The sequence below is a fragment of the Callorhinus ursinus genome, unplaced genomic scaffold (genome assembly GCF_003265705.2).
Source record: "Callorhinus ursinus isolate GAN/ISIS: 27379988/994484 unplaced genomic scaffold, GSC_fseal_2.0 scaffold25, whole genome shotgun sequence".
Taxonomy (NCBI): Eukaryota; Metazoa; Chordata; class Mammalia; order Carnivora; family Otariidae; genus Callorhinus; species Callorhinus ursinus.
Genome location: NW_027397087.1, coordinates 10,212,563 through 10,238,337, shown reverse-complemented (window position 1 = coordinate 10,238,337; position 25,775 = coordinate 10,212,563). Strand labels below are relative to the sequence as shown.

Sequence of the window (25,775 nt, the reverse complement as noted above, 5' to 3'; positions counted from 1 at the left end):
TAAACTTTATTTCTGTTCGGAGGCTACTATTTTAAGTTAAGGGCACTTTATGTGGATGTAGACTTGTTTGTAATATGGAAGGAAAATATGTTTCTAGCTGATTAATGAGAAAGGCTTTTTGGGAATGATTGCTGTTTAACATTTTAACATAATTTTCTCTCTGTTGTAGATGGAGATATTGAGGATTAATAATATAGTAAATTTAATATTATGGACAGATTAGCTATTTCTGTCATCATAGATCTTCAGATCTTAAATATCATGATAATTAAGTGTAAGTTTTCATAATCACCTGGACAACAGTCTACGTACTCATCTATCGGAAATAGGAAGTTATGGCCTAGCAGAAAGAACATAAAACTTAGAAGACTGGAATGGTTTTTGTTTCACATTTTGTTAACTTCCACCACTCCTCCATTCTGAAACCTGACAGAGCCAGAGAGCTTCGGTAACAACCAGCAAAATATGTGTTGGTTATAAGGAGGGAAGAAGAGAAGGTTATATTCCTTTACTGTGCTGTGAATATGTGCAAGACATTCAAAGGGTCACCAGGAAAACTTTTTTGGTAAAGCTGTAAGGTTGTTTTTAAGAAATTCCTTTTATTTTATTTTATTTTATTTTTATTTTTTTAAAGATTTTATTTATTTGAGAGAGAGAGAGAATGAGAGCATGAGAGGGAGAAGGAGACTCCCTGCTGAGCAGGGAGCCCGACGTGGGACTCAACCCCGGGACTCCAGGATCATGACCTGAGCTGAAGGCAGTCACTTAACCAACTGAGCCAGCCAGGCGCCCCTAATTTTATTTTATTTTTTAAAAAAGATTTTATTTATTAGGGAGTGTGCGTGCACATGCATGAGCTGGGGGTGAGGGGGAAGGGAGGGAGAGGGAGAAGTGGACCCCCCCACTTGCTGAGCAGGGAGCCCAAGGTGGCTCTGATCCCAGGACCCTGAGATCATGACCTGAGCCTACCAGGCACCCCAAGAAATTCCTTTATACATGGGATTAATGCAGCTGATACTCCCATCTGTTGCTGAGGAAAAGGGACTAACAGGAGATTCTTCATAATATAAATCAATAATGGCTGCTCATATATCCTTTCACTAATGCATTAGTATTTTCTGTTTCCTCTGAGGAGGCTGAGGCTCTAATCTTAAAAATTGCTGCATTCATATCATCAGGTTTTTTTTTTTTTTAAGATTTTATTTATTTGTCAGAGAGAGCACAAGCAGGGGGAGCGGCAGGCAGAGGGAGAAACAGGCTCCCCCCTGAGCATCAGGTCCTGATGTGGGACTCCATCCCAGGACCCTGGGATCATGACCTGACCTGAAGGCAGAAGCTTAACCGAATGAGCCACCCAGGCATCCCTGTATCATCAGGTGTTACACGCATTGTTTTGACTTCTCCCTACTGCATCATGGCCTGAGCTTTACTTGGAATAAAAGGCTCACTGTTTTATAATAGAAGCTTCACAAGAAAGAAGAGCAGCCAAGCAGAGGTACTAGGATTCTGCCTTTTTCCTCCAAGCTTTGATCATGATAGAAAGGACTAAGGAGGGGCGCCTGGGTGGCTCAGTTGGTTAAGCACCTGCCTTCAGCTCAGGTCATGATCCTAGAGTCCTGGGATCGAGGCCCTCATCGGGCTCCCTGCTCAGCAGGGGAGTCTGCTTCTCCTTCTCCCTCTGCCCCTGCTCCTGTACTCTTGCTCACTCAAATAAATAAAATCTTAAAAAAAAAAAAAAGACAGGAATCTCTTTTGTCAATTCTATATTAAAGAAACCCATAATTTAGGGCGCCTGGGTGGCTCAGTCGGTTAAGCATATGACTTTGGCTCAGGTCATGATCCTGGGGTCTTGGGATTGAGCCCTGTGTTTACTCTGTGCTGCTCTGTGCTCAGCACAGAGTCTGCTTGTCCCTCTCCCTCTGCCCCTCCCTTCCGCTTATGCACATGTTCTCTCTTTCTCTCTCTCAAATAATAAAATCTTTTTTTCTGTGATGATATTTTTATTGCAAGTCTGCTAAGAATATAGTTCTTACAGTTTCTTTGAACTTACCCCCAGTTCCAACTAATTTCCCTTATCCTTCTTACTTTTTCTAGTAAATGAATAAAATCTTAAAAAAAAAAACCAACCCATAATTTAGTAGGGAGGGTGGCATTGAATCGTCACTCAGGATTTGTGTTAGCATCCATTCCATTGACTCTACTACTACAGTTAGAAAACAATTTCTGCTATCTTGGAACATGGTTGGAAACATGGATATTACTCTTTTTGCTGTACTCAGTGGCTTGCTTCCTTTTCCTTTCCTTTTCTTCTTTCCTTCTTTCTTTTTTAACACAACTCAGTAATGTCAATCTGAGAAGCATATGCAACTAGAATTTCTCTCTCTCTCTCTTTTTGAAAAATAGCTTCTGATGGTTGCTCTACTCCTTCAAGGGAAGAAGGTGGATGTTCTCTGGTTTCCACACCTGCCACCACTCTGCACCTCCTACAGCTATCTGGTCAGAGGTCCCTTGCTCAGGAGAGTCTTTCCACGTAAGTAAGCCTAAAATAGCTCTGCCAAGGAGGGTCTTAGGCTAAGGTTGAAAGAGCTAAAATCGTCTACTAGTCCAGAGTTCTTAAAATCAAAAGACAAACTCCAGGCTTTAGAATTGGGTTAAGAACTTAGTGGACCTATTGAAGGCAGGTAGCTCTGCTCTCCTGTTTTGAGGTTTTATAATAGTAGCCCAAAGGTTTCACTAGGAAGAAACTGCCCAGTTATGTTCTCTTACACATCCAAAATGAGCATTCTCCTTCTCCATTTGACCAGCAGTTCTTTCCATTTAGCAGCATAGGGGTGGAGAAATAGGTCAACTAGAGTTGACAGTAGTTAGAGTTCTTTATTTCTCTGTTATGGCAAAGAAGTTTGCTTTTTTTTTTTTTTTTTTAATATGTGCATGATCTTTCTAATTAGGCAAAAAATGGTGTTAATATTTTTAATCTCAGTTCTGCAGATGAGTTTATTTTTTAGCACTTTCTCTTTGTAATCATGATGTTCTTTTGTCTGATTGTTTACTTATCATATGGCTTTATCTTTTTTTTTTAATTCTGATTTTGGATATGTTTGGTATGAGAAATAGTTGTTTAAGTATTATTCATGATTCTTCCACCAACCTCTGGTAGCTGTTTGAGAGATTGCTAATAAGATTTGTCTGAATGACTTAGGTAGTTTTGCTATTAAAATTAAAAAACAAATGCAAAACTGTGGCTGTGGTAAAATAACCTGTTAATTCTCTCTTTATATAAAGGAATTCCTCCGATCTTGTTGCTCCTTCCCCTGATGCTTTCCGATCTACCCCTTTTATCGTTCCTAGCAGTCCCACAGAGCAAGAAGGGAGAAAAGGTGAGCTCTCTTGATCTGTCTGTTGATCTCAGAAGAGGAGGAGCACTTTTGCCTTGCAAAACATACTGTTTCTTTATTTGTTTGAACACCATGACACTATTCAGTAAGACTCATGTCTGACTCACCTTCAGGGATGTGGCCTAGTGGTAAAGTGCTCTCCTTAGTGCCCTGCTCTTCTAGCACTGATTCTTAAGACAATTCTGTATTGTTGATTTAATTGTTAAAAAGATCCTTAAGGCAAAATTTTTATGCTTTTAAGGTTAAACTCAAAGTAGTATATTATAGCAGTATATTAGTGAAGAACTGGGTTTATTACTAATAGCCCAGTAGTTTGCAGCAACATGTTGACATGCTTCTGGTGAAAGGAAACCAAAAATTGTTTCTTTTGCTCTTCAGAGGTGACTTTTGCTATCATCAAAGCAGTTTTAGCCAAGGAGTGGCTAGGAGTAGGTGGTAGAAATTTTGACTTCATTCACATCTCCTTTGAGGACCTAGTGATTTTATATTACTTTATTCACAAGAAAGAATTCCTTTTGAACTTAATTTATTTCACTATCTAAACCTCTTTTACTCTGTCGTAGTCTCATATCCAGTCACTCAAGATATTCCTTTTTTTTGAAGGATTTATTTATTTTGAGAACGAGAGCGCACATGCACAGGGGGAGGGGCAGAGAGAGAGGGAGAGAAAGAATCTGAAGCAGCCTCCTGCCCAGTGCAGAGCCTGACACGGGGCTCAATCTCATGATTCTGAGATCATGACCTGAGCTGAAATCAAAAGTTGGATGTTTGTCTGACTGAGCCACGCAGGTGCCCCAGTCACTCAAGATATTTTTAAGTTCCTACTACTTTTTTTTTTTCCTTAAGAATTTTATTTATTTGTCAGAGACAGAGAGCACAGGTAGGGGGAGTGGCAGGCAGAGGGAGAAGCAGGCTCCCTGCTGAGCAAGGAGCCCAATGTAGGACTCGATCCCAGGACCCTGGGATCATGACGTGAGCCAAAGGCAGATGCTTAACTGACTGAGCCACCCAGGTGCCCCCCCCCTTTTTTTAAAGATTTAAAGTTCCTACTACTACTACATGAGACCTTTTCCAATAAATTTCGTGATTTTCTCTTTTTCATTCTTTCACTTACCAGTAATGGTATAATAGCTAATATTTATTGAGCACTTAGTGTATGCCAGGCACTGTTTTGTGTACTTCTCTTTGGTCCTAGGTGCTTTTTTTGTTTTTTTCATTTTTCACTGAACTCTCACAACACCCAAGAAGTAGGTGTTACTTTTATCTCCATTTTACAGATGAAGAAACAGAGTCACAGAATTCATAATTAGTAAGTCATAGAGGTAGGATTTGAACTCAGGCAGCTGCCTCCAGAGCCTGTGGTCTTATCTGTTGTTTACCTGCCTCCTATGATAACCTGCTGTCTCTCGAGTGATGTAAATATAGAAATATGTTTAACTGTTCTTCAGGTGCAGTTTACCCGTGACAAAATTTAATCTTTCTTTTGCCACTAAGTTTGTGTCTGGCTGTCTTGAAATCAGTTGTAGGTATCCAAATGGATGAGTATAATTTTAAGCATAACATGATTAATGAAGTCTTTAGTAAAGAATAAAAGTGAATCAATTCTATAAAAAAATCCTAAAGCAAGTTAAGTTTGATTTATACTTAAAATCATTTCTTCTATTCATAGTGTGAACATTGAAGATACATAAAAATGATTACATTAAATATACTTTCTCCCTGACTGTAAAATAATTAATACTCATTGTAGAAAGATTGGAAAGCATATAAGAAAGTAATAAGAAAATAAAAATCATGTGGATGTTGCAGTCCAGCTATAATTAGTATTAGGATATATTTCCTTTCAAAGTGTTTTTTATGCATAAAGAAGTATTTTACACACTTGGAATTATGGTATGTATATGATTTGGTGTTCTTTTTATTTTAATGTAACATATTGTATTTTCTCCTTTCAGTTGTATTTTAAATTTAATGTATTTGCTTAATATGTGCCTGTTTGTGTGTCTGTATTTGCTTGCTTTCTTCCTTTTTCTTTCTAAAATTATTTAAAGCCTTTTTATATGTAGTGCTTAGAACAATAGGTCTTTAATTAAGTGCTTTGTCATGGAGAGAGAGAGATCAAAAGGCCTAATGAAAATACTTAACACAGCTGTAGTAGTGTACTAAAGGCCTATAGCACCAGATTTGCAACCTAGCATTAGACTGGAATGTGAGGTTGAAGTCAAGCAAAGCAGCAGGCGTAGGTATTGAGGTGAGGTCTAGCCAGTACAATGAGTGTATATTGCAGTGAAAAACCTAGTGGCATAAATAATTTGTGAGAGTGGTCTAGAGGGAAGCCTGTTTGGGGTCAAGTTGTAAAATAGGGGGAAGGGAGTCGTTGAATAGCTGTTGGGTAGCTACTGAGCTAGCCAGATGGGTTCTGCGAAAGAGCCTGTTAGCCTACAGGTAGGTAGTATATTGTGGGAAAGAAGTGGGGAGGTGGTGGTGGGGTGTGTGTGTGCGTGTGTGTTTGTGTGCGCGCGCATGTGTGCGCATGTATACTTTCCCCCTGGGCAATTTGTCTCCTGATTAGTGGCTTGGTACTTCGTTCTTTGATAAATCACTGCTGATTGGCATTGATAGATTTTTTTCCTTCTGTATTTGTCCTGGCATTCATCTCTCTGTGCTTAGCAGTTGTTAATGCAAATATAATGAGTTCATAAATAAGTAGATATTGGAGTGATGAACAAGTTCTGCTTTTCAGGCCTGTGGCAGAATATACAATGGTTAATTAGATGACATTAATCTGGATGTTCCTATGCCAAATATGAAAGACTGAGTAGGGAAAAGGGGTTCCGAGGAGCCGAATTAATTTAATGTTTCATATGGATGAGTGGATATCCCTAGATGAACCCCATTTTCATCTATATCTGAGGATTTTGGGAGTGTGGACCTTCTTCCTCCCAGGGGAAGAAAGTATTACTAGATTTCTCTGATTCAATCTACTGTTAATGTATCTGCTTTTCTGAAAATTAAATCACAATTTTTTTAGGAATGGAAATTTCTGTAATACAGTTATTACTAGTGTTATTGGAACATGAGTGATATTGATGAGTGCTTATTTCTCCGTTTGTTTTTCCTGTTTTAAACCAGATGAGCCAATGGACATGTCAGTGTTAGCAGAAGGAAAAGGAGAGTCTTTTGAGAAGAAACTCCAGGATGAAGAACCAGTGGAGATAGAAAACCCCCATCTCCCACCTGAGCCCACTCTATCCCCCCAAGCGTCAACACCAGTATCTCAGAGCACACCAGTCTTTACTCCTGGGTCACTTCCTATCCCATCACAGCCTGAGTTTTCTCATGTGAGTATTGTAGAAAGAGTGTTTTCCTTCTAATGTTTGTTTGTTTTTCTTAATCTTTGAGATATAATTTATAAATCATAAAATTCACCCATTTTAAATGTGTAATTTAGTGATACTTAGTACATTTACAGAGTTGTGCAGCTGTCATCACAGTCTAGTTTTAGAACACTTCCAGAGTCACTTAAGTTTAAATTTTGTATTATGTCTTTAGCTTTTTGAAAATGTTAGTGCAAATTGAAGGAAGTGTTAATCATAATTCTACTGTAACATAACTACTATCATTTTTGTCTTTCCACATGCCTACTTTTTTTTTTAAATGAAGTTGTTTATAGTGAACATATAACTTTAATCTTCTTTTTCCAGATAACATTGCATCATAATGATTTTTCAGTGTTACATAGTCTTCATACTACCTCTTCCTTTTTCTTTTGTTAGGATTTATTTATTTGAGAGAAAGTGAGTGTGTGTGCATGGGGAAAGGCACAGGGAGAGGGAGAGAATCAGACTTCACAAAGCGCAGAGCCCATGAGCCAAAATCAGGAGTCAGATGCTTAACTGACTGAGCCACCCAGGTGCCCCCATACCACCTTTTTGAAACTTGTGTAGTATTTCTCTGAGTGGATGTACCGTAAGCGAATTAATCACTCCTGGATGGAGGGTATCAAGATGGTTTTTAGTTTTTGAATGAGAAGTTTTCTTCTAAAAGCAAGGGAAAACTAACATCTCTTTTGTGTCATTCTAAGTTTAAATATTAAAAAAAGAAAATGCAGGTTTTATTCATAGTGAATTGAAGGTCCTTAACTAAATCTGAGTATATTATATGTTCAATCTAAATGCCTCTTCTTTTTTTTTTTTTTTTAAAGATTTTATTTGAGAGAGAGAGCATGAGAGGGCAGAGGGTCGCAGGGAGAAACAAACTCCCCACTGAGCCGGGAGGCCAATATGGGACTCGATCCTGGGAGTCCAGGATCATGACCTGCACTGAAGGCAGTCGCTCAACCAACTGAGCCACCCAGGCGCCCAATGCCTCTTCTTATAAGACTGTAATTGGGGGGATTATTTTAGTGTTCCTGGGAGAACTTCTTTCATGCCTTTCAATTTGTGGGTATCGTACCAAAAGTTTATATTTAAAAATGAGCAGTAGTGAAATATACTATAAATTTAGTGTAGAGGAGACAGTAGGAAGAAAAGTATAATTGTGGGGTGCCTGGGTGGCTTAGTTGGTTAAGTGTCTGCCTTTGGCTCAGATCAGGATCCCAGGGTCCTGGGATTGAGCCCGCATCGGGCTCCCTGCTCAGTGGGGTGCCTTCTTCTCCGTTTCCCTCTGTGCTCTCTCTCTCTCTCTTACTCACTTTCTCTTTCAAATAAAATCTTAAAAAAAAGATAAAGAAGTTTAATTGCTTTCTGGAATTTTTAAAACTTGTGTGTTTTATGCCAGTCATTAGAAGTAATTTGGTAGAGTGCTTAAGAATGATTCTGGGGTCAGAACTTCCTAGGCTTAGTCCTGGCTCTGTGAGTACTGCTGTTACCATTTGAAACTGAGCCTCAGTTTCCTCATGAAATCAAATGGGAGTATGGATACTACCTACCTCATAGGGTAGTTGTGACGGTTACATGTGCCTAGGTTAGTGCTTTGCATGTGTAAATAGTCCAGAATGGTTAGCTTTGCTGGTAGTGAAAGAGTGAAGACATGGTTACCTAGAGGTGAAGTCAGTGTTCAACCACCATACATCTTTTAGTTTTTGTTTTTCTTTGAAAGTTGTACGTGAACATACATAGTTTTAAAGAATCATCAGAATTTAGGGATGAGCTATAAGCATTGACCAAGAGCAGTGAGAAGAATTTTCTAAAAAAGGTAGCTGATATGAAGGAGACAAGTTACAGATGTTTATCAGTGACCAAACAGGACTTATATGGAAATGTATGTCTTTGCAAAGGTATCCCTACCAGGAGAAGTGAAGCCTGGCCACAAAGGGATAACTGAGTTTTTGAAGAACAAGGGACTATTGAAGAAATTGCTTCACCTTCAGCATTTACCAATGACCTTAAAACCAGCAATGAAAATTTGAGACAAATGAGTGATGTTGAACATAGTTCAAAGGTCCTTCGAACCTAAGATGACTTAGATTTCTTTGGATTTATATTTTAAGATGCCTCAGTCAGTACAGTGTGGTCCATGTCTCCTAAAAAAAAAAAAATTCAAGTACCTTTACAAATCTCTCAAGAATACCTTAACAGTTTTTAAGTCTTTGTTTTTACTTTTTTTTTTTTAGATTTTATTTATTTATTTAACCGAGAGACACAGCAAGAGAGGGAACACAAGCAGGGGGAGTGGGAGAGGGAGAAGCAGGCCTCCCGCCGAGCAGGGAGCCCGATGTGGGGCTCGATCCCAGGACCCTGCAGACACTTAACAACTGAGCCACCCAGGCACCCAAGGCTTCGTTTTTACTTAATAAGCGCTTATAAAAGCCAATAAAGAAGTCAGATGGTTAAAACAAGATCTCTCCTCACCCCTACCCAGAGACAACTACTTTCAGTTCCTTAAGCTTTTTCTTGTGTTATTTATCTCCATTAACTGTATATCATGATTTTATTTTTACACATTCTTTCTATTTTTATTTTTTATTTTTTTTTAAGCTTTTATTTATTTGTCAGAGAGAGCGCCTGAGCACAAGCAGGGGGAGCGGCAGGTAGAGGGAGAGGGAAAATCAGGCTTCCCGTTGAGCAGGGAGCCTGGTAATGGGACTTGATCCGAGGATGACTAGATCCCGGGGATCACAACCTGAGCCAAAGGCAGATGCTTAACCGTCTGAGCCACCCAGATGTCCCTCATGCATTCTTTAAAAAAGTTTTTAGCAGTGCTTGGGTGGCTCAGTCGGTTAAGTGTCTGACTTAATTTGACTTAGGTCATGATCTCAGGGTTATGAGATCTCAGGGTTAAGAGCCCAGTGTCAGGCTCCACATCCAGCTTAAGATTCTCTCCCTCTCCCTCTGCCCCTGCCTGGCCCCCCGAAAATTTTTTTTTAGCTATTTCCCCATCTTTCCAGTATAGTTACATCATAATTTTGTTTAAATGATTATCGAATTTACATTATTATGAATGCTGTTATTATAAACACTATTCAAAGCAGAATCTGTGGAATATTATTATTTTTCATGTTTGCATAATTTCTTATTTTCTCTGGAATTGATAATATAGTCTTTTTCATTTGTTCAGTTTTCTACAAATTTCTCACTTCATCAACCCTAGGCTCTCCACCAATTTTCAAAATCTCTTTTCAAGATGTTTGGGGGCCTCAAACTTTATCTCTGGAGAAACCTCTTTTTGAGACTCCTGATTTATAATTTTTTTTATTAGATTTTATTTATTTAAGAGAGAGAGAAACGGAGCACATAGGGAGAGAGAGAAGCAGACTCCCCACCAAGCAGGGAGCCCGATGTTGGGCTCGATCTCAGGACCCTGAGATCATGACCTGAGCTGGAGGCAGACACTTAACTGAGTAAGCCACTCAGGCGCCCCTCCTGATTTCTAATCTCTACTGTTTTCTTCTATGCCTGGTGCATTACTCACCTCCTTTTCACTGCAGTCCTAGGAGGTTGTCCTTACTGTCTTTGCGTTGGATTCTTTCTAGGCTCCATGTCTTGCCTGGTTTAGTCATTTTAGTGGAGGACATACTCTTTAGTAGCATACTCTCTATTCTCATTCTTTTTTTAAAGATTTTATTTATTTGAGAGAGAGAGAGCACACAAGCAGACTCCCCGGTGAGTGGGGAGCCTGATGCAGGGCTCAATCCCAGGACCCTGATCACGACCTGAGCTGAAGTCAGACACTTAACCGACTGAGCTACCCAGGTGCCCCTCTACTCTCATTGTTGACTCATAGTTCGTAGAAGTATAGAATTCTAGGTTGGAAATAACTCTTTTTAATTTTTGAAGGCATTTTTCCACTGTCTTCAAATTTGCAGTGTTGCTATTGAGAAGTGTGCAGCCAGTCTGATTTTGATCTTTAATATGTAAGCTGTTTTTCTCCTTACTGAAATCTTACAGGATTTACTCTTGTCACTAGTGTTCTGAAATTTCCAAACCCATGGCACAGGTTCATTTTCATTGTATTTAGGGCAGTTGTTAAACCCTCTTAATCTAGAAATTCAGGTCCCTTCGGTTCAGGGAGATTTGTTTAATTTCTTCCCATTCGTTCTTTTTTAAAATTTTCCTTTACTAGAATACCTGTTTTTGGGATGTTGAAACTCCTAAAATAGTCCTGTAGTTTTTTTATTTTGTCTCCTACTTTACATTTCTCTCTTTTCAATTTTTTTTTAAGATTTTATTTATTTGACGGAGAGCGAAAGAGCTTTAATTTTAATTAAGTTAAAAAAAGATTATAAATCAGGAGGGGCAGAAGGAGAGGGAGAAGCAGAAGCAGACTCCCTGCTGAGCAGGGAGCCCGATGCAGGGCTCGGTTCCAGGACCCAGAGATAAAGACCTGAGCTGAAGTCAAATGCTTAACTGACTGAGCCACCCAGGTGCCCCTCACCATTTTTTAAAGTGTATAATCCAATGGCTTTTAGTATATTCACAGAATTGTGTCGCCACAGTCTAATTTTAGAACATTTTCATCTCTCCCCTTCCCTCCAAAAGACCCCATGCCCATTAGCAGTCACTTCTATTTCCCCCATACCCAGCCCTAGCCAACCACTAATTTATTCTATGTCTCTATAGATTTGCCTGTTCTGGACATTTCATAACTGGAATTATACAACATGTAGTCTTTTGTGGTTGGTTTCTTTAAATTAGCATGTTTTCACAGTTTATTCACATTGTGGCATGTATCAGAACTCCATTCCCTTTTTTTTTTCCCATTCTTTTTTATTCTGAATAGTACTACATTCTATGTATATAGTACATTTTATTCATCATTTGATGGACATTTGGGTTGTTTCCCATTTTTGCTTATTGTGAATCATGCTACTATGTACATTCATGGACAAGATTTTGTGTGGACATATGTTTTTATTTCTCTTGTATATGCCTAGGAATGCAGTTGCTGGGTTCAATCTTCTTTTGACCTTTCTGAGTTATTAATTTCTACTTCTGGATTTTTAATTTAGATACTATTTTTTCTCTGATGTTCTTTCTTTTCGTCAAAAAGAAATAGCATGTTGTCTTGTTTTATGGGTATACTATCTTACCTGCTTCAGGATGTTATTAATAGTTTTTTTGAGAAATTTTCTCTTCCCTGCAATAGTCGCTATTTCTTCAAATAGATTTTAGTTAGTTTTGATGTTTGACTTTGAAATTGAAGGGTTTCCTCAAGTGTCTGATAATCCTTGATTGCTTTAAGAGTACAATACCAGAACACTGATTAGAAGTTCTGAACTAACTGGTGGTTGATACTTATTTCTGGGATTCACTGTAATGTGATGGGCTGGGCAATTTTGGTGATCCCCCTAGTATCAGTATCTTGATTTGTTTCAGCATGGTCAGGTTCCCCAGAAAAATGTCTAATCTCCTGTCTCCTGTTTGCCATTGTTCTAGAAGTCTGTTGATGGAAGAGGGCTGGGGGTGTTGGGAGGCATGTGCAGGTTCCATTTAGTATGTAAATTTTCATTTAATTTCTCTGTTTTCAGTATGGTACTTTCTGATAACTGTGCCTCTTTCTCTTCATGGATGCTCTATTTTATTCCAGGGCAGAGGAGGGTCAGGGAGTGAGGATCTGAGAGTTGAACTGCTTCTTCTTCTTCCCTTTTTTTTTAAAGTTTATTTTTTTATTTTTATTTTTTTTAGTAATGTCTGTACCCATCTTGGGGCTTGAACTCACTACCTCAGATATCAAGAATCACATACTCTTCCACCTAAGCCAGCCAGGCGCCCCTGAACTGCTTCTTAAATAGCTTTCCAATCAGTCCTTCTGTTTCTAGCTCCACCTTCACCACCACTTCCAGAGTCACCTGGTGCTGCTGCCAAGTCCTGAATCTTTTTTGGGGCATGGTGGTTCTGTGGTGTAATTTGGGTTGCTTCTTGGCTTTCTCTACTACTGGATTAGAATTCAGCTTTCACTAGTCTATGAGATAGATGATCACTCTTCCAAAATTTTGTTGCAGTTACATTTCTTGAAAATTCATGTTTTAAAAAAAAATTTACTGTTGCTTAGTGGGGTTTTGGAAAAGGGTTAAGGTAAATGTGTGTATTAAATCCACTGTTTTAATTTTTTGTCCTTATCAAACTTCTTACATTTTATTCTTAATGGCTAACTTTTGCACATCTGTTATTTATTCTGTACCTTGATTCCTGGAGTCCAAGTCAACCTAATTTTGATGTTGTAAGATATAAATATTTATGAGATAAATACTGATCAAAAGATAATTGGGATACAGGTAATTTTGTGTATTTTTTTCTTTCTTAATATATTTGTTAATTGCATAGCCTCTTTGACCCTTCACTAGGATGTAAGATATGGAGAGAGGATTAGTAAAATATAGTTTGATACTTGACACTTTTTTCATTTTTGACATACATGTTAATTCGGGGGATGACAAATCAGATTACAGATGACTGTATGAATAGCTCTTAAGCTCTCTATATATGAGACCAGTTTTTGACTGGTGGGTACTATGGATTTAGGTCTGTACTGAATCTAGACTTAAAGATGGACTCATATTGAGCGTAGTCCTTACAGTTCTCCATCACTCTTTATCCAGAACCCTGGGGAATTTCTGTTCACTTAGCTCACTTATTCTGACCAGGCCTCCAGGGAGACTCAGCACTGTGCATTATTATGGGCCAGACACTCAGAGACTAGATCCAGGCAGTCTTTAGGAAGTACAGCTTGTTGATAGGCTGGTTAGCCCCTGATTGAAGTTCTACATATATTGAATAAAAATCCTGTAAAAAATAAAATCACACCAGTATTTACTGTGATAATGCTTATAAGGTATTCATGATAAGGGGGACAGCTGCTTAATGGATATATGGTTTCCTTTTGGGGTGATGAAAATTTTTTGAACTAGATAGAGCTGCACTCCATTGTAAATAGGTGTTCACTCTGAAGTGGTTAATTTTCTGTTAAGTGAATTTTACTTAAAAGATATTTGTAGTTTATTAGCAATGTCTTTTATATAAGCCTTTGTAAAATGACTTTCTGCGGTAAGAAAAAATTACATATTTCTTTAGAGGATATCTAATATATAGATAAATGAAAGTAAGATCATCAGTTATCCTGGAGCACCTGAGTGGCTCAGTTGTTAGCATCTGCCTTCGGCTCAGGTCATGATCTCAGGGTCCTGGGATCTAGTCGTGCGTCGGCCTCCCTGCTCAGTGGGGAGTCTGCTTTTCCCTCTCCCTTTGCCTGCTGCTCCCCCTACTTATGTGCTCTCTCTCTCTCAAATAAATAAAATCTTAAAAAAAAAAAGATCATCAATTATCCTATCTCAGAAATAACTACTTTTAACCTTTTTATTTATATGTTTATTTAAGAATACATTAAAATCATATAAACATGTATAAAAAGACTATAGTAAACTACGTATTCACTTTTTTCTTCACTGAAATAGAAACTTTCTATTTGGTGCATAGCCTGAATGTTTTCCTCTTTTAATATTCATAAAAGTAATTTTTAAAAAGATTTTATTTGACAGGGAGAGAGAGAGACGACAGTGAGAGAGGGAACAGAAGCAGGGGGAGCAGGAGCGGGAGAGGGAGAAGCACCCTCCCTGCTGAGCAGGGAGCCTGATGTGGGGCTCGATCCCAGGACCCTGGGATCATGCCCTGAGCCAAAGGCAGATGCTAACGACTGAGCCATCCAGGTGCCCCTCATCAGTAATTCTACGTAGATAACACTCACATGATGGAATACTTTGTATCATAATTTTTAAATGAATCTCTTGGGGTGCCTGGCTGGCTCAGTCAGAAGAGCATGTGATTCTTGATCTCGGGGTTTTGAGTTCGAGCCCCACATTGGGTGTAGAGATTACTTACAAAAAAAAGTCTTTAAATCAATCTCCTATTATACATTTAAGGTGTTTTATATTGTTTCCTATTCTAAGTAATAAATTTGCGCTGTATAGTATTGTAGCTTAAGTCCCAGTTCCATCAAATCATTTCCCAGAAATGGAATTATTGGGCAAAGGGGTATATGAAGTTTCAAGGCTGCTGTTTATTGTCCTAGTGCCATTTAGAAATGTTGAGCCAGTTTTTACTCAGTCATACCTGAGAATCTCAAATTTATGACTTTTTATCATCTGAGATGGTAAACAGTGACCCCACACTTTGAAATATAAGCGGTTATGGAATATACAGAATGTTTGGCATCCTGTTTTGGTTTTCTCTTTCCCTTAAAAATCATAGGCAATTAATGCCTTACCAGCTATGTTAGAGTTATATAGCATTTATGTCAGGCAAAATAACACACTAAATGTAAGTTCTTATAAAAACATGTCTAAGCTTTGGGTTATTTTCTTTTTTAATATTATGATATTTAAAATAAAATGCCATTTTAAGTGGATAGTTTGATGAATTTTGGTAGTTGTGTACAAATGTATAACCACCGCCATCAAAGTGTAGAACAGGTTCCTCACCCTAAGAAGTTTCTTCATAATCCTTTGCAGTTGATTCCTTCCCCCCACCCCTCCCCCGCCCCAATCTCCTCTTCAACTTTAGGCAACTACTCTTCTGCCTCTGTCACTATAGTTTTTTTTTTTTTTTTAGAGTTTATTATATTTGGAATAATAAAGTGTAAATGGTTTTCTTTTTTTTATTTTTTTGGTTTAGGTTATTTTTTTTTTAAGATTTTTTAATTTTTTTTTATTTGAGAGAGAGAGAATGAGAGCGAGCACGAGAGGGAAGAGGGTCAGAGGGAGAAGCAGACTCCCTGCCGAGCAGGGAGCCCGATGTGGGACTCGATCCCAGGACTCCAGGATCATGACCTGAGCCGAAGGCAGTCGCTTAACCAACTGAGCCACCCAGGCACCCTAGCTTAGCGTATTTTTGAGGTTCATTCGTATTACATGTATTAACATCTTAATTCCTTTACATTGTTGAGTAGTATTGCATAATAGAGATATTCACAATTTGTTTATTCAGCAGTTGACAAACATTTGAGTTGCTTCCAGCTTTGAACTGTTATGAATAATACTGCTATAAACGTTTGCATACACATCCTAGTGTGGACATAGGATTTTATTTCTTTTGGGTAAATACTTACAAGTGGAATTTCTGCCAGCAGTGTATGAGAGTTGCAGTTGTTCCACATCTCACCAACAGGATGTAGTCTTTTTAACCTCAGCCATCCTTGTTGGTATGTAGTGGTGTCTGTTGACCGATGATACTGTGAGCTTTGGATTAACATCTATTTTATGAATGCTAGCATATTTTGAAATAGTAGGAAGTAAAGTAAGTGTATATTCCCACACTGTGAGAACTGAAGTGGGCTGTGTAAGCATTTGTTCAAATGATTACTATGTAATTGAAGGCCCACCAAACATACGACATGATTTTAGTAGCTTGGTGATGTACAGTTAAATTTGTCTTCCTACCCTTAGAAGGATAAGTTAACATTGTTTTTGTTTATATTATGCTGATTCTAGATTAGTGGTTCACAGGAAAAGGAATAAACAGAATGACTTGTGTTGTTGAAAAGACTGATTTATGAGCTTTGTATTTCTGAGATATGGCCCTAGAGTTCTATAATTCTTGAACAATTGATTGAGAAATTTTAGATGAATTCAAGGATTAGATATAAAAGAAATATTATGAACAAATGATTTATTTCTTTTTGTTCCTCCTCAGGACATTTTCATTCCATCTCCAAGTTTGGAAGAACAATCAAATGATGGGAAGAAAGGTGGAGATTTGCATAGTTCATCTTTGACTGTTGAGTGTTCTAAAACTTCAGAAATTGAATCAAAGAATACCACTGAGGATCTTGGGCTATCTTTGACAGGGGATTCTTGTAAGTTGATGCTTTCTACAAGTGAGTATAGTCAGTCCCCAAAGATGGAGAGCTTGAGTTCTCATAGGATTGATGAAGATGGAGAAAACACCCAGATTGAGGATACTGAACCCATGTCTCCAGTTCTCAATTCTAAACTTGTTCCTGCTGAAAATGATAATATCCTGATGAATCCAGCACAAGATGGCCAAGTAGAACTAAATCAGAATGATAAAACGAAGGGGGATGACACAGAAACCAGAGATGACATTGGTATTTTAGCCTCTGGCTGCAAAGGCAGAGAAGAGACTGTAGCAGAAGATGTTTGTATTGATCTCACTTGTGATTCAGGGAGTCAGGCAGTTCCTTCTCCAGCTACTCGATCTGAGGCACTCTCTAGTGTGTTAGATCAGGAGGAAGCTATGGAAATTAAAGAACATCATCCAGAGGAGGGGTCTTCAGGGTCTGAGGTTGAAGAAATCCCGGAGACTCCTTGTGAGAGTCAAGGAGAGGAGCCCAAAGAAGAAAATATGGAGAGTGTCCCATTGCACCTTTCTTTGACTGAAACTCAGTCCCAGGGGTTGTGTCTTCCAAAAGAAATCTCAAAACAAGAATGCCAGGAAGCTATGGAAGTTGAAACCAGTGTGATTAGTATCGATTCCCCCCAAAAGATTCCAGTACTTGACCAAGAATTGGAACATAAGGATCAGGAAGCGTGGGAAGAAGCTACTTCAGAGGATTCGAGTGTTGTCATTGTAGATGTGAAGGAACCATCTCCCAGAGTTGATGTTTCTTCTGAACCTTCAGAGGGAGTGGAGAAATGCTCAGATTCCCAGTCGTGGGAGGATGATGCTCCAGAAATAGAACCATGTATTGAGAATAGAACTGATGTCCAGGAAGGAAAGAGTGCAGAATATGAAGGAGATCTGAAATCAGTGACTGCAGAAAAGGAACCTGTAGAAGGACACTCTCCACAACCTCCCTTGACTTTAGAGAGAGCAGATGATGCTCTGAGACCTGACCTGGAGATGCAGCAGGCTGAACCTCAAGAGAAAACTGATAACTCATTAACAAAAGACTCAAAAATAGCTAACACAAAGCAGCTGGGCTCTGGTGTAGAAGCCCAGGAGCTGGAGAAGGCCTCTGCTCATGCTTCACAAAGCTTCTGTGAAAGCTCTAGTGGTGAGTGTGCTTGTAAATTGTTGTGTTTCCAACCAAATTATAATTTGGAATGGAAGGTAGGAGGGAACTGTGCTTATGTCAGGGCGGAAAATTACCTTAGAATTATGTTTATGAATAGCCATTAATAGTTGGGAAATATAAAAATTTGCCTTGTGTTTTTCTTTTGTAGCTATAATTATTTGTGGAATCATCTGAGGTTTATCAGCTTTATAACTCAGGAATAATCAATATGAATTTTCTAAGTATTTAGAAATTGTATCGGTCTGTTGTTTTCTACCTAGGTCCCAACCATTTTTTATATTTTTGTATTTTGACAGTTGCCTTGAAATACAAGGATTTTTTTTTTATTATTATTACCATACATAGTAAAATATTCAGAACACTGTTAATGAGTGTACTGTTACTGGTTTTTTCCTCTTTATGGGCATTAGGTAAAGTTCTAAATTTGGTTCAACATATATACATCTTAAACGTTAAACTGGAAAAGGAATTAGTTTGTGTTCTTTACCTATTTTATCTAAGACCAGAATGAGAATAAAGATTGCTTTCTGAAATATTTGTAGAATTTTCTATATGACATTAGCTGAAAAGAATGTTCAAACTTTCTAAATGCCTACAGTTCATATAATTTAAAAACAAAACAAACTCCAAAAATAAAAAAATAAAAACAAGATGCAAACTTAAGAAAACAAGCCTCTTGGGATATGGAAATGAGAAGCAGTATTTGGGCGTCATCACAGCTATTAATATGGGTGATCAGACCTTTTGGTGGCTTATACTTTCCTAGGTGTGATTATTAGTAGTACTTTTTTTTTTTAACTTTCAAAATTGCCCCTATTTATTAGGCATTAGGTTTTGTAAAGAGGACTTTTTTTTCCCCGCTTTTCAGAACAAGAAAATGTTATAGCCGAAAAAGAAGTTAAGGGTTATAGGTTCAGTTTCTTCTTTCTAAAGTCATGGCTAGTTAATAATTGAGGTGGGACTAGAACCTACATCTCCTGATTCTGAAGTCTCTGCTTTTTACTCCTGTACAACTGTGTAATGTAGTAGAATCTGACAAATTATGGCAACTATCTGAATAATCTGATACTTTGTATTGACTATTTTTGTAATTGTGTTACATCTAAATACTGTTGTTGACCTAGGCTAAGAAAGTATTAGGACTTATAGATTGTTTTAGTATAGTTACTTAGAAGGATTTTTTAAATTATCTTAGCAACCGTATGCAAAAGAAGCTTCTAACATTGGGATATTAGTTCTGTCAGATTAACAGTATTCTCCATGAATTCTTGCTTACACTATTAATTGGCAGGGACGGTTTTTATAGTAGACATTGCCTTAGTAAAACTTACTTTACTAATACTTGTCTAGATTGTTGAAAATACTAGTAAGTTATTTTCTGCTTCAAGATTTTAGTTTTTGAGCAAACTAAAAATAGTAAAGACAGTTGTTGAATTTACCTCTAGAGTAAATCATTCAGGAGAGCATTGCTAGAAAAGAGAAAAAATTATTCTATACTTAAAATACAGTTGTTTAGTTGCTAAAGTTTAAGAGAGACTAATTTAAATGAGAGTAACCTAAAAAGTTAATGGTTCTTTAGTCTGGAAAGACAGAATGAAAGGTATGAATTGGTTGAATCCCAGGTTTGTTTAATTAGATTTCTGTGTACTAAAGTTAGAAGGGTACTTTTGTTTTTTGTTAATAGCTTTATTGATTTAAAAAAAGATACATGCTTAATTGTGAAAGTTCAAACAGGAAAGAGAAGAGAGGGATTTGGTAGAGAAAAGGAGACAATCACTGTTAAGTGCCTGTATTTATAGATAACTTGGAGACCTCTTCAGACATCTGTTTAAGGAGGCCTCTTTTTTTTTTTTTTAAGATTTATTTATTTGAGAGAGTGAGAGAGAGAGCATGAGCAGGAGGGAGGGGCAGAGGCAGAGGGAGAGGGAGAAGCAGGCTCCTTCCTAAGCAGGGAGCCCGACTCTGGGCTTGATCTCAGGACTCTTGAGATCATGACCTGAGCCAAAGGCTGGTGCTTAACTGACTGAGCCACCCAGGTGCCCCTTAAGGAGACCTCTTGAACTTTGAAAAAGGAAATTTAGAAAGATCGTACTTGGAAATCCAGCCTTCTTCAATATAGAATATACTTTTGATAGGTTGATTATGTGAAAAATTGGGACAAGTTCAGCAAGTCTATAATTAAATCCACAAGTGGTAGTCTGTGATAGTTTAATAATGATCAGGGAAGCTAGGTATGTTTTGTATTCCAGCTCTAACCTTTATTGGCTTACTTTATGGAATATCATTCTAATTAGCCATTAATGTCACAGGCAGACTCTTAGGGTATACTGTTTATGCATGTCTCCCAGTATAGAAATTCTTATATTTTTAATTAGATGGCTTTTAATGAGTTGTAAGAAGTGACCACCAGTTCTTTGAGCACAAAAGAAGATTAAATGGGCTATAGATGTAACAAAGTTAGAAGTCAGGGAGACCTTCCTGACATTAAGGGTTTTAAATAATTGCTTTGAACTAATGAATTCTCTAAAGTCCTTAGTAATAAGGGCAAACACCCCACTCAGCTGGTTTGATGATTGATATTAAATTTCCTTTTGTTCACTGCTGTCTTTCTTCATAGGTTGATATGCTGGCATACAGTAGGATAGCCCATGATAATCTGGGACAGCAAGAAGGGACTTGATAATTTAAACAATAGGCATGCTAAATGTTAGAGAAATAATTAAATATGTGGAAAATTCCAGTATTAAAGGCTAAAATATTTTGCGGGATGGTGATAACTTGACTAGATTAGTAGTGTCTTTCAGATGAGTTGAACAAAAGCAGAGAAATGGGAAAGCATTTGGAGGACATTGAATAGAGGCTTTCTGAATATGAATAATTAAAGACTAAAAATAAAGGCTGCTTCTAGTTAATTGAATGCTGACTAAAGAGTTAGGAATTTATCTTCTAGTGGAAACTTTGGCATTTTGATAAGGGGCTAACATGTTCAAAGTAATATTTTATAGGACTGTTGCCTTGGTTTTGTGCTGAAAGAATTGTGGGTTGGGGAAAGGGAGAGACTTCAGGCAGAGAATGTAATTGATAGGCTGTTGTAATAATCCAGGAATGAGTCATTGAAGGCCCAGATAAATAGTGGCAGTGTTGCCTATAAAATTAGACTCATTTTTCCATTAGGCTGTAGGAATGCAGCTGGGTCAGTGGTGCTAAAATAATTTTCATAAGTTTTATCTTGTGCTATGCAAAGGAAACCTTGTTACAGGGAAATAATGTTCAGTAATTAATGTTTGCATGTTAAATTTGCATATTATGGTATGACATTAGAAGGATGGACTTAAACATTTCATGTAGATTTTCAAAAGTCTGTGTGGTCAATCATAATATGAGGGATGGTTCTTGTCAAGAGAGCAGTGCAGTACAGGTGATTGTTCCAGGAACTAAAATTCTGTAAAATACATCTTTGGAATGTTTGATGCTTCATGAGATGTTTTTTTACTTTTTAGTTTCTATACCTATTCTGAGTTCTTCTTTATTAACCTAAAGGACTTGCTTTTTAGGGAATTGCCAGAGAATGAATCCTTTTTTTTTTTTTTTTTTTTTTTTCAGAGAATGAATCCTTATCTACCTGACCCATTTCTCTTTTTTCTCTTACTGTGGTGGAATTCTTTGCCATGAGATGTGATTCTGAGGGGTGCATGGGTAGCTCAGTTGTTTAAGTGTCCATCTCTTGATTTTGGCTCAGGTCATGATCTCAGGCTCTGCTGCCCCGCAGGGAGTATGCTTGGGGATTCTTTCTCTCCCTTTCTACTTGCCCTTGCTCTTGCTCTCTCTCTCCCTCTCTCTAAGATAAATGAATCTTAAAAAAAAAAGTGTGATTCTATGATTCTTCACTCATACTCTTTGCAGTTCCTTTAGCTGAGCATATATACTTTTCATCCTTTATTTCTTTTTAATTTTTTTAAAAGATATTTATTTGACAGAGAAATAGAGAGCACAAGTAGGCAGAGTGGCAGGCAGAGGGAGAGGGAGAAGCAGGTTCTCCAATGAGCAGGGAGCCCGATGTGGGGCCCGATCCCAGGACGCTGGGATCATGACCTGAGCCAAAGGCAGCCGTTTAACCGACTGAGCCACCCAGGCGCCCCTCATCCTTTATTTCTAAAGTTTTTTCATTTTCTTTTTTCATCCCTTCAGGTTACTAATTCATTTTCTCTCACATATAGATGTAAGAGATGTTTTTTGTTGTTGTTTTGTGACACTAAAGACAAAAGTATCAAAGTGCTTCATATAAAAGATAATAAAGAATAGAAGTGGAGTGGAAAAAGATGAAAAGAGAAAAATGTGGTATTAAGAGAAATAGATTTGGTCTTCATCCAGTTCCTTGCACAGAGCTCCAAAAATCCTTATAATTTTCTAAGTGATAGGACTATCTTTTGTTACTTTTTTTTTTTTTAAGATTTTGTTTATTTGAGAGAGAGAGACAGAGTGACAGAGATAGAGAAAGAGAGCATGAGCAGGGAAGAGAGGGAGAAGCTGACTCCGCGCTGAGCAGGGAGCTAATGTGGGGCTTGATCCCTGGACCCTGGGATCATGACCTGAGCCAAAGGCAGGCAGAGGGAGAGGGAGAAGCAGGCTCTCCAATGAGCAGGGAGCTGGATGTGGGGCTGGAGCCAGATGTGGGGCCAGATCCCAGGACTATGGGATCAGGACCTGAGCCGAAGGCAGATGCTTAATTGACTGAGGCACATCATATAAGAGGGGCCTCAATAACATAAGAGGGGCACCTCTTATGTTACTCATAACAAACCCTTTCAAACACTTCTGGATTATGCTAATGAGGTGGAATCCCTGCATAGCCTCAGGACAGGGCTGTACACCAAGAAGACCTAGTGACAGGGGATTGAAATTTGCAGTCCTATCCACCCTCCTCCTGGAAGGAAGGGCTGGAGATTAAAGCTCAATAGAAACTCTTGAACAGGATTTAATAAGGTTCCTCCTTGTAATGAGCCAGGAGGGTAGGTATCTCATCCCAGTTGCATGGGGACAGAAGCTCCAGCTGTCAGAACCCCTGTGGACTTCACCCTCTGTACCGCCTTATCTGGCCGTTCATCTGTGTCCTTTCTAATTGGTAAATGTAAGTAATAAGTGTTTCTCTGAGTACTGTGAGCAGCTCTTGTAAGTTAATCATACCTGAGGGAGGAGGTCGTAGGATCTTCAGGCTATAGCCATTTGGTCAGAAACACAGGTAACAACCTGGCTTTGCGATTGGCATCTCTAGTGGGGGCAGTCTTGTGTTACTGAGCTTTTTTTTTTTTTTAAGATTTTATTAATTTATTTGACAGAGACACAGTGAGAGAGGAAACAGAAGCAGGGGGAGTGGGAGAGGGAGAAGCAGGCTTCCCACTGAGCAGGGAGTGCAATGTGCGGCTCGATCCCAGGACCCTGGGACCATGACCTGAGCCGAAGGCAGACGTTTGATGACTGAGCCACCCAGGCACCCTGGGACTGAGCTTTTAATTTGTGGGATCTGATGCTATCTCCAGGTAGATAGTGTCCGAATTGAAAGACACCCAGTCAGTCTGCTGAGAATTGGAGAATTGCTTGGAGGAATTAGGATACACATTAGGCAAAATGTTTGCAAAGTGACTAGGTATGGCAGATTGTAGGTATGTTGAGCCATCAAAGGAAAGTAAGTACAAATTTTCAGATGTTACGTTTTAATAGGAGCAGTGTGGCACAGTTCTTTTTTTCCTTCCAAATTTAGTCATTTTATTAAAAGAGGTAAACAAGAAATCAGAAAGTGTGATTTTGGCAGTTTACTAATTCTGATTAGTAAAAATTTGGAACCAGGGCCTAGTTAAAAAGTTAAGTTTTATATCTTGACAAATGTTTTATGTTTATATTAATTTATTGATGACTAACCAAAATGTATATACTGGGAATGCTCCTGTATGTGAGATTTACCACTGTGCAGACGTTTAGATACGAATATTATACTATTATGGCCTAGAGTGGTCAGTACATGTTACTTCTCATCTCCCGTTCCTCAGGGCCTCTATACTTTGGGCCTCTCAGTTTGTCTGTTTTCTGGTTGTAGGCTTTGTGTCTGTCAGTCCTGTTTTTGATGGCTGTAACTGGAGCACAGAGAACAGTAGGAAATTATCTGGGAGGCCTGGTGAGGGGTGTTGGGAATGAGCCCGATTTGGGGAGCACAGGAGGAGAATAATTGAAATATTTCTTGTAGTTCTTTTTACTTTTACTTTTTTTTTTTCTATACTTCCATTTTGGTTTCCTTTTTGTTCATCTTTTTTTTACCCCTTCCAGAAACTCCATTTCATTTCACTTTGCCTAAAGAAGGTGAAATTATCCCACCATTGACGGGTGCGACTCCACCTCTTATTGGTCACCTAAAATTGGAACCCAAGAGACACAGTACTCCTATTGGTGAGTGACTAAAATATAATGGTATTTAAAGCAGAATTTTTGAGATACCATTCTTTATGCAAGTGATTCTTTTAGATCTGAGGAGTTGGACCTGCCTGATAAGGTTGGTTTTTGTCTTAGGAAGAATAAGTTTGTGGTGTCTGATTCCATGAGTTTAACTCCCAGAAGATTTTGAGCGGTGAGGAGAAGAAAGAAAGGGTGGAAGGAAGGAAGAAAGAGAATATTAATGAGGATTTTATTCTATTACTTGCAAGGCAGTAGAGTCTGAGTGCTAAGCAATGATAATAGAGCTATTTTTATAAGGAAGGGTCAGGAAATAGGGTAGGGTAGAAGTACTATTTATTCAGTACCCTGGCTATCAGTCTGCTGCTTGACAGGGCAGGAAAACTTAGATCCTCCTTCCCTGAAGCAGCCAGTAGTCTTCTGCATTAACCTATTTGTTTTCTCTAGTCAGTGCTGGGAGGTAACAATCATGCCGTCTGGAGTCTCCTGCTACCTATGCCTGATGCTGGCAGATGTGGGCTGGCTGAGGGCTCATGCAGCATCCTTTGTCCAGATGCAGAAGTGGAACTGAATCCTGTTGCTCCTCTTAAGACCAGGTGTCAAAACTAGTGCGTAGTTGTTCATACTGTGACAGGATCTATCCTAGGAACCCCCTGCAGTCCTGCAGAGCTGTGGAGCCAAACAGGCAAATTGATGACCTTGAATTGCAGTTTTTCATGTTTGTATTTTAGTGTTCTTTCTTTCTTCCTCCTGCCTCCCTTCTTTCAGGTATTAGCAACTATCCAGAAAGCACAATAGCAACCAGTGATGTCATGTCTGAAAGCATGGTGGAGAGCAACGATCCCATACTTGGGAATGAAAAGGGAGATCCTGGGACTGCCCCAGAAATGGATGATAAATTATGTCTAAGAATGAAACTGGTCAGTCCTGAGACAGAGACGAGTGAAGAGTCTTTGCAGTTTAGTCTGGAAAGTAAGTTTTATTTTATGTTAATCTTGGGTAATTAGTAGCTGTGGATCATCTGAGACGTATTAGTTATCTTCTAGTTACAGTGATTAATACCTGTATAATTATAAATATGTTTCTTAAGTCTTATTCTCATAGATTTAATTCTTTGCTTTTGGCTAGTCACTGTCTTGTTACTGAAGAGCTTCATTTTATAATCTTTGGTGCTGTTTGTTTCTCTTTGTTAAACCCATATCTCTAAAGTAATTGGTTTCCATATTCAGAAATAGTTCAGAAGAGGGTAGACAGTGTAGGATTGTGGATTCACATTGTAGGCTTATGTTGACTGTTTCTCACATTAATTGCACATTGATTAGTATGGCTAAAATGCAGAGAAGGTACAAAGGAGGCTGCAAAGTAGGATCCAGATTCGGAAAGGCCTTTTACATGATGCCGAGACACTGAAGAATTTTAGGTAAGGGAGTAATATCAGATTTGTTTTATTTTTTCTTTATTCATTCATTC

The 25,775-nt window shown here is 38.4% G+C and overlaps 1 protein-coding gene across 1 annotated transcript in view; it reads left to right on the top strand.

Annotated features, from left to right (window-relative positions):
- TP53BP1 (tumor protein p53 binding protein 1) overlaps positions 1-25,775 on the top strand; it is a 95,200-nt gene that overhangs the window by 36,634 nt on the left and 32,791 nt on the right. Inside the window, 6 exon segments of the mRNA XM_025883854.2 lie at positions 2,404-2,530; positions 3,283-3,377; positions 6,528-6,736; positions 16,520-17,843; positions 24,183-24,302; positions 25,074-25,277. Of these exon segments, the coding sequence (XP_025739639.1) occupies positions 2,404-2,530; positions 3,283-3,377; positions 6,528-6,736; positions 16,520-17,843; positions 24,183-24,302; positions 25,074-25,277 (2,079 nt within the window).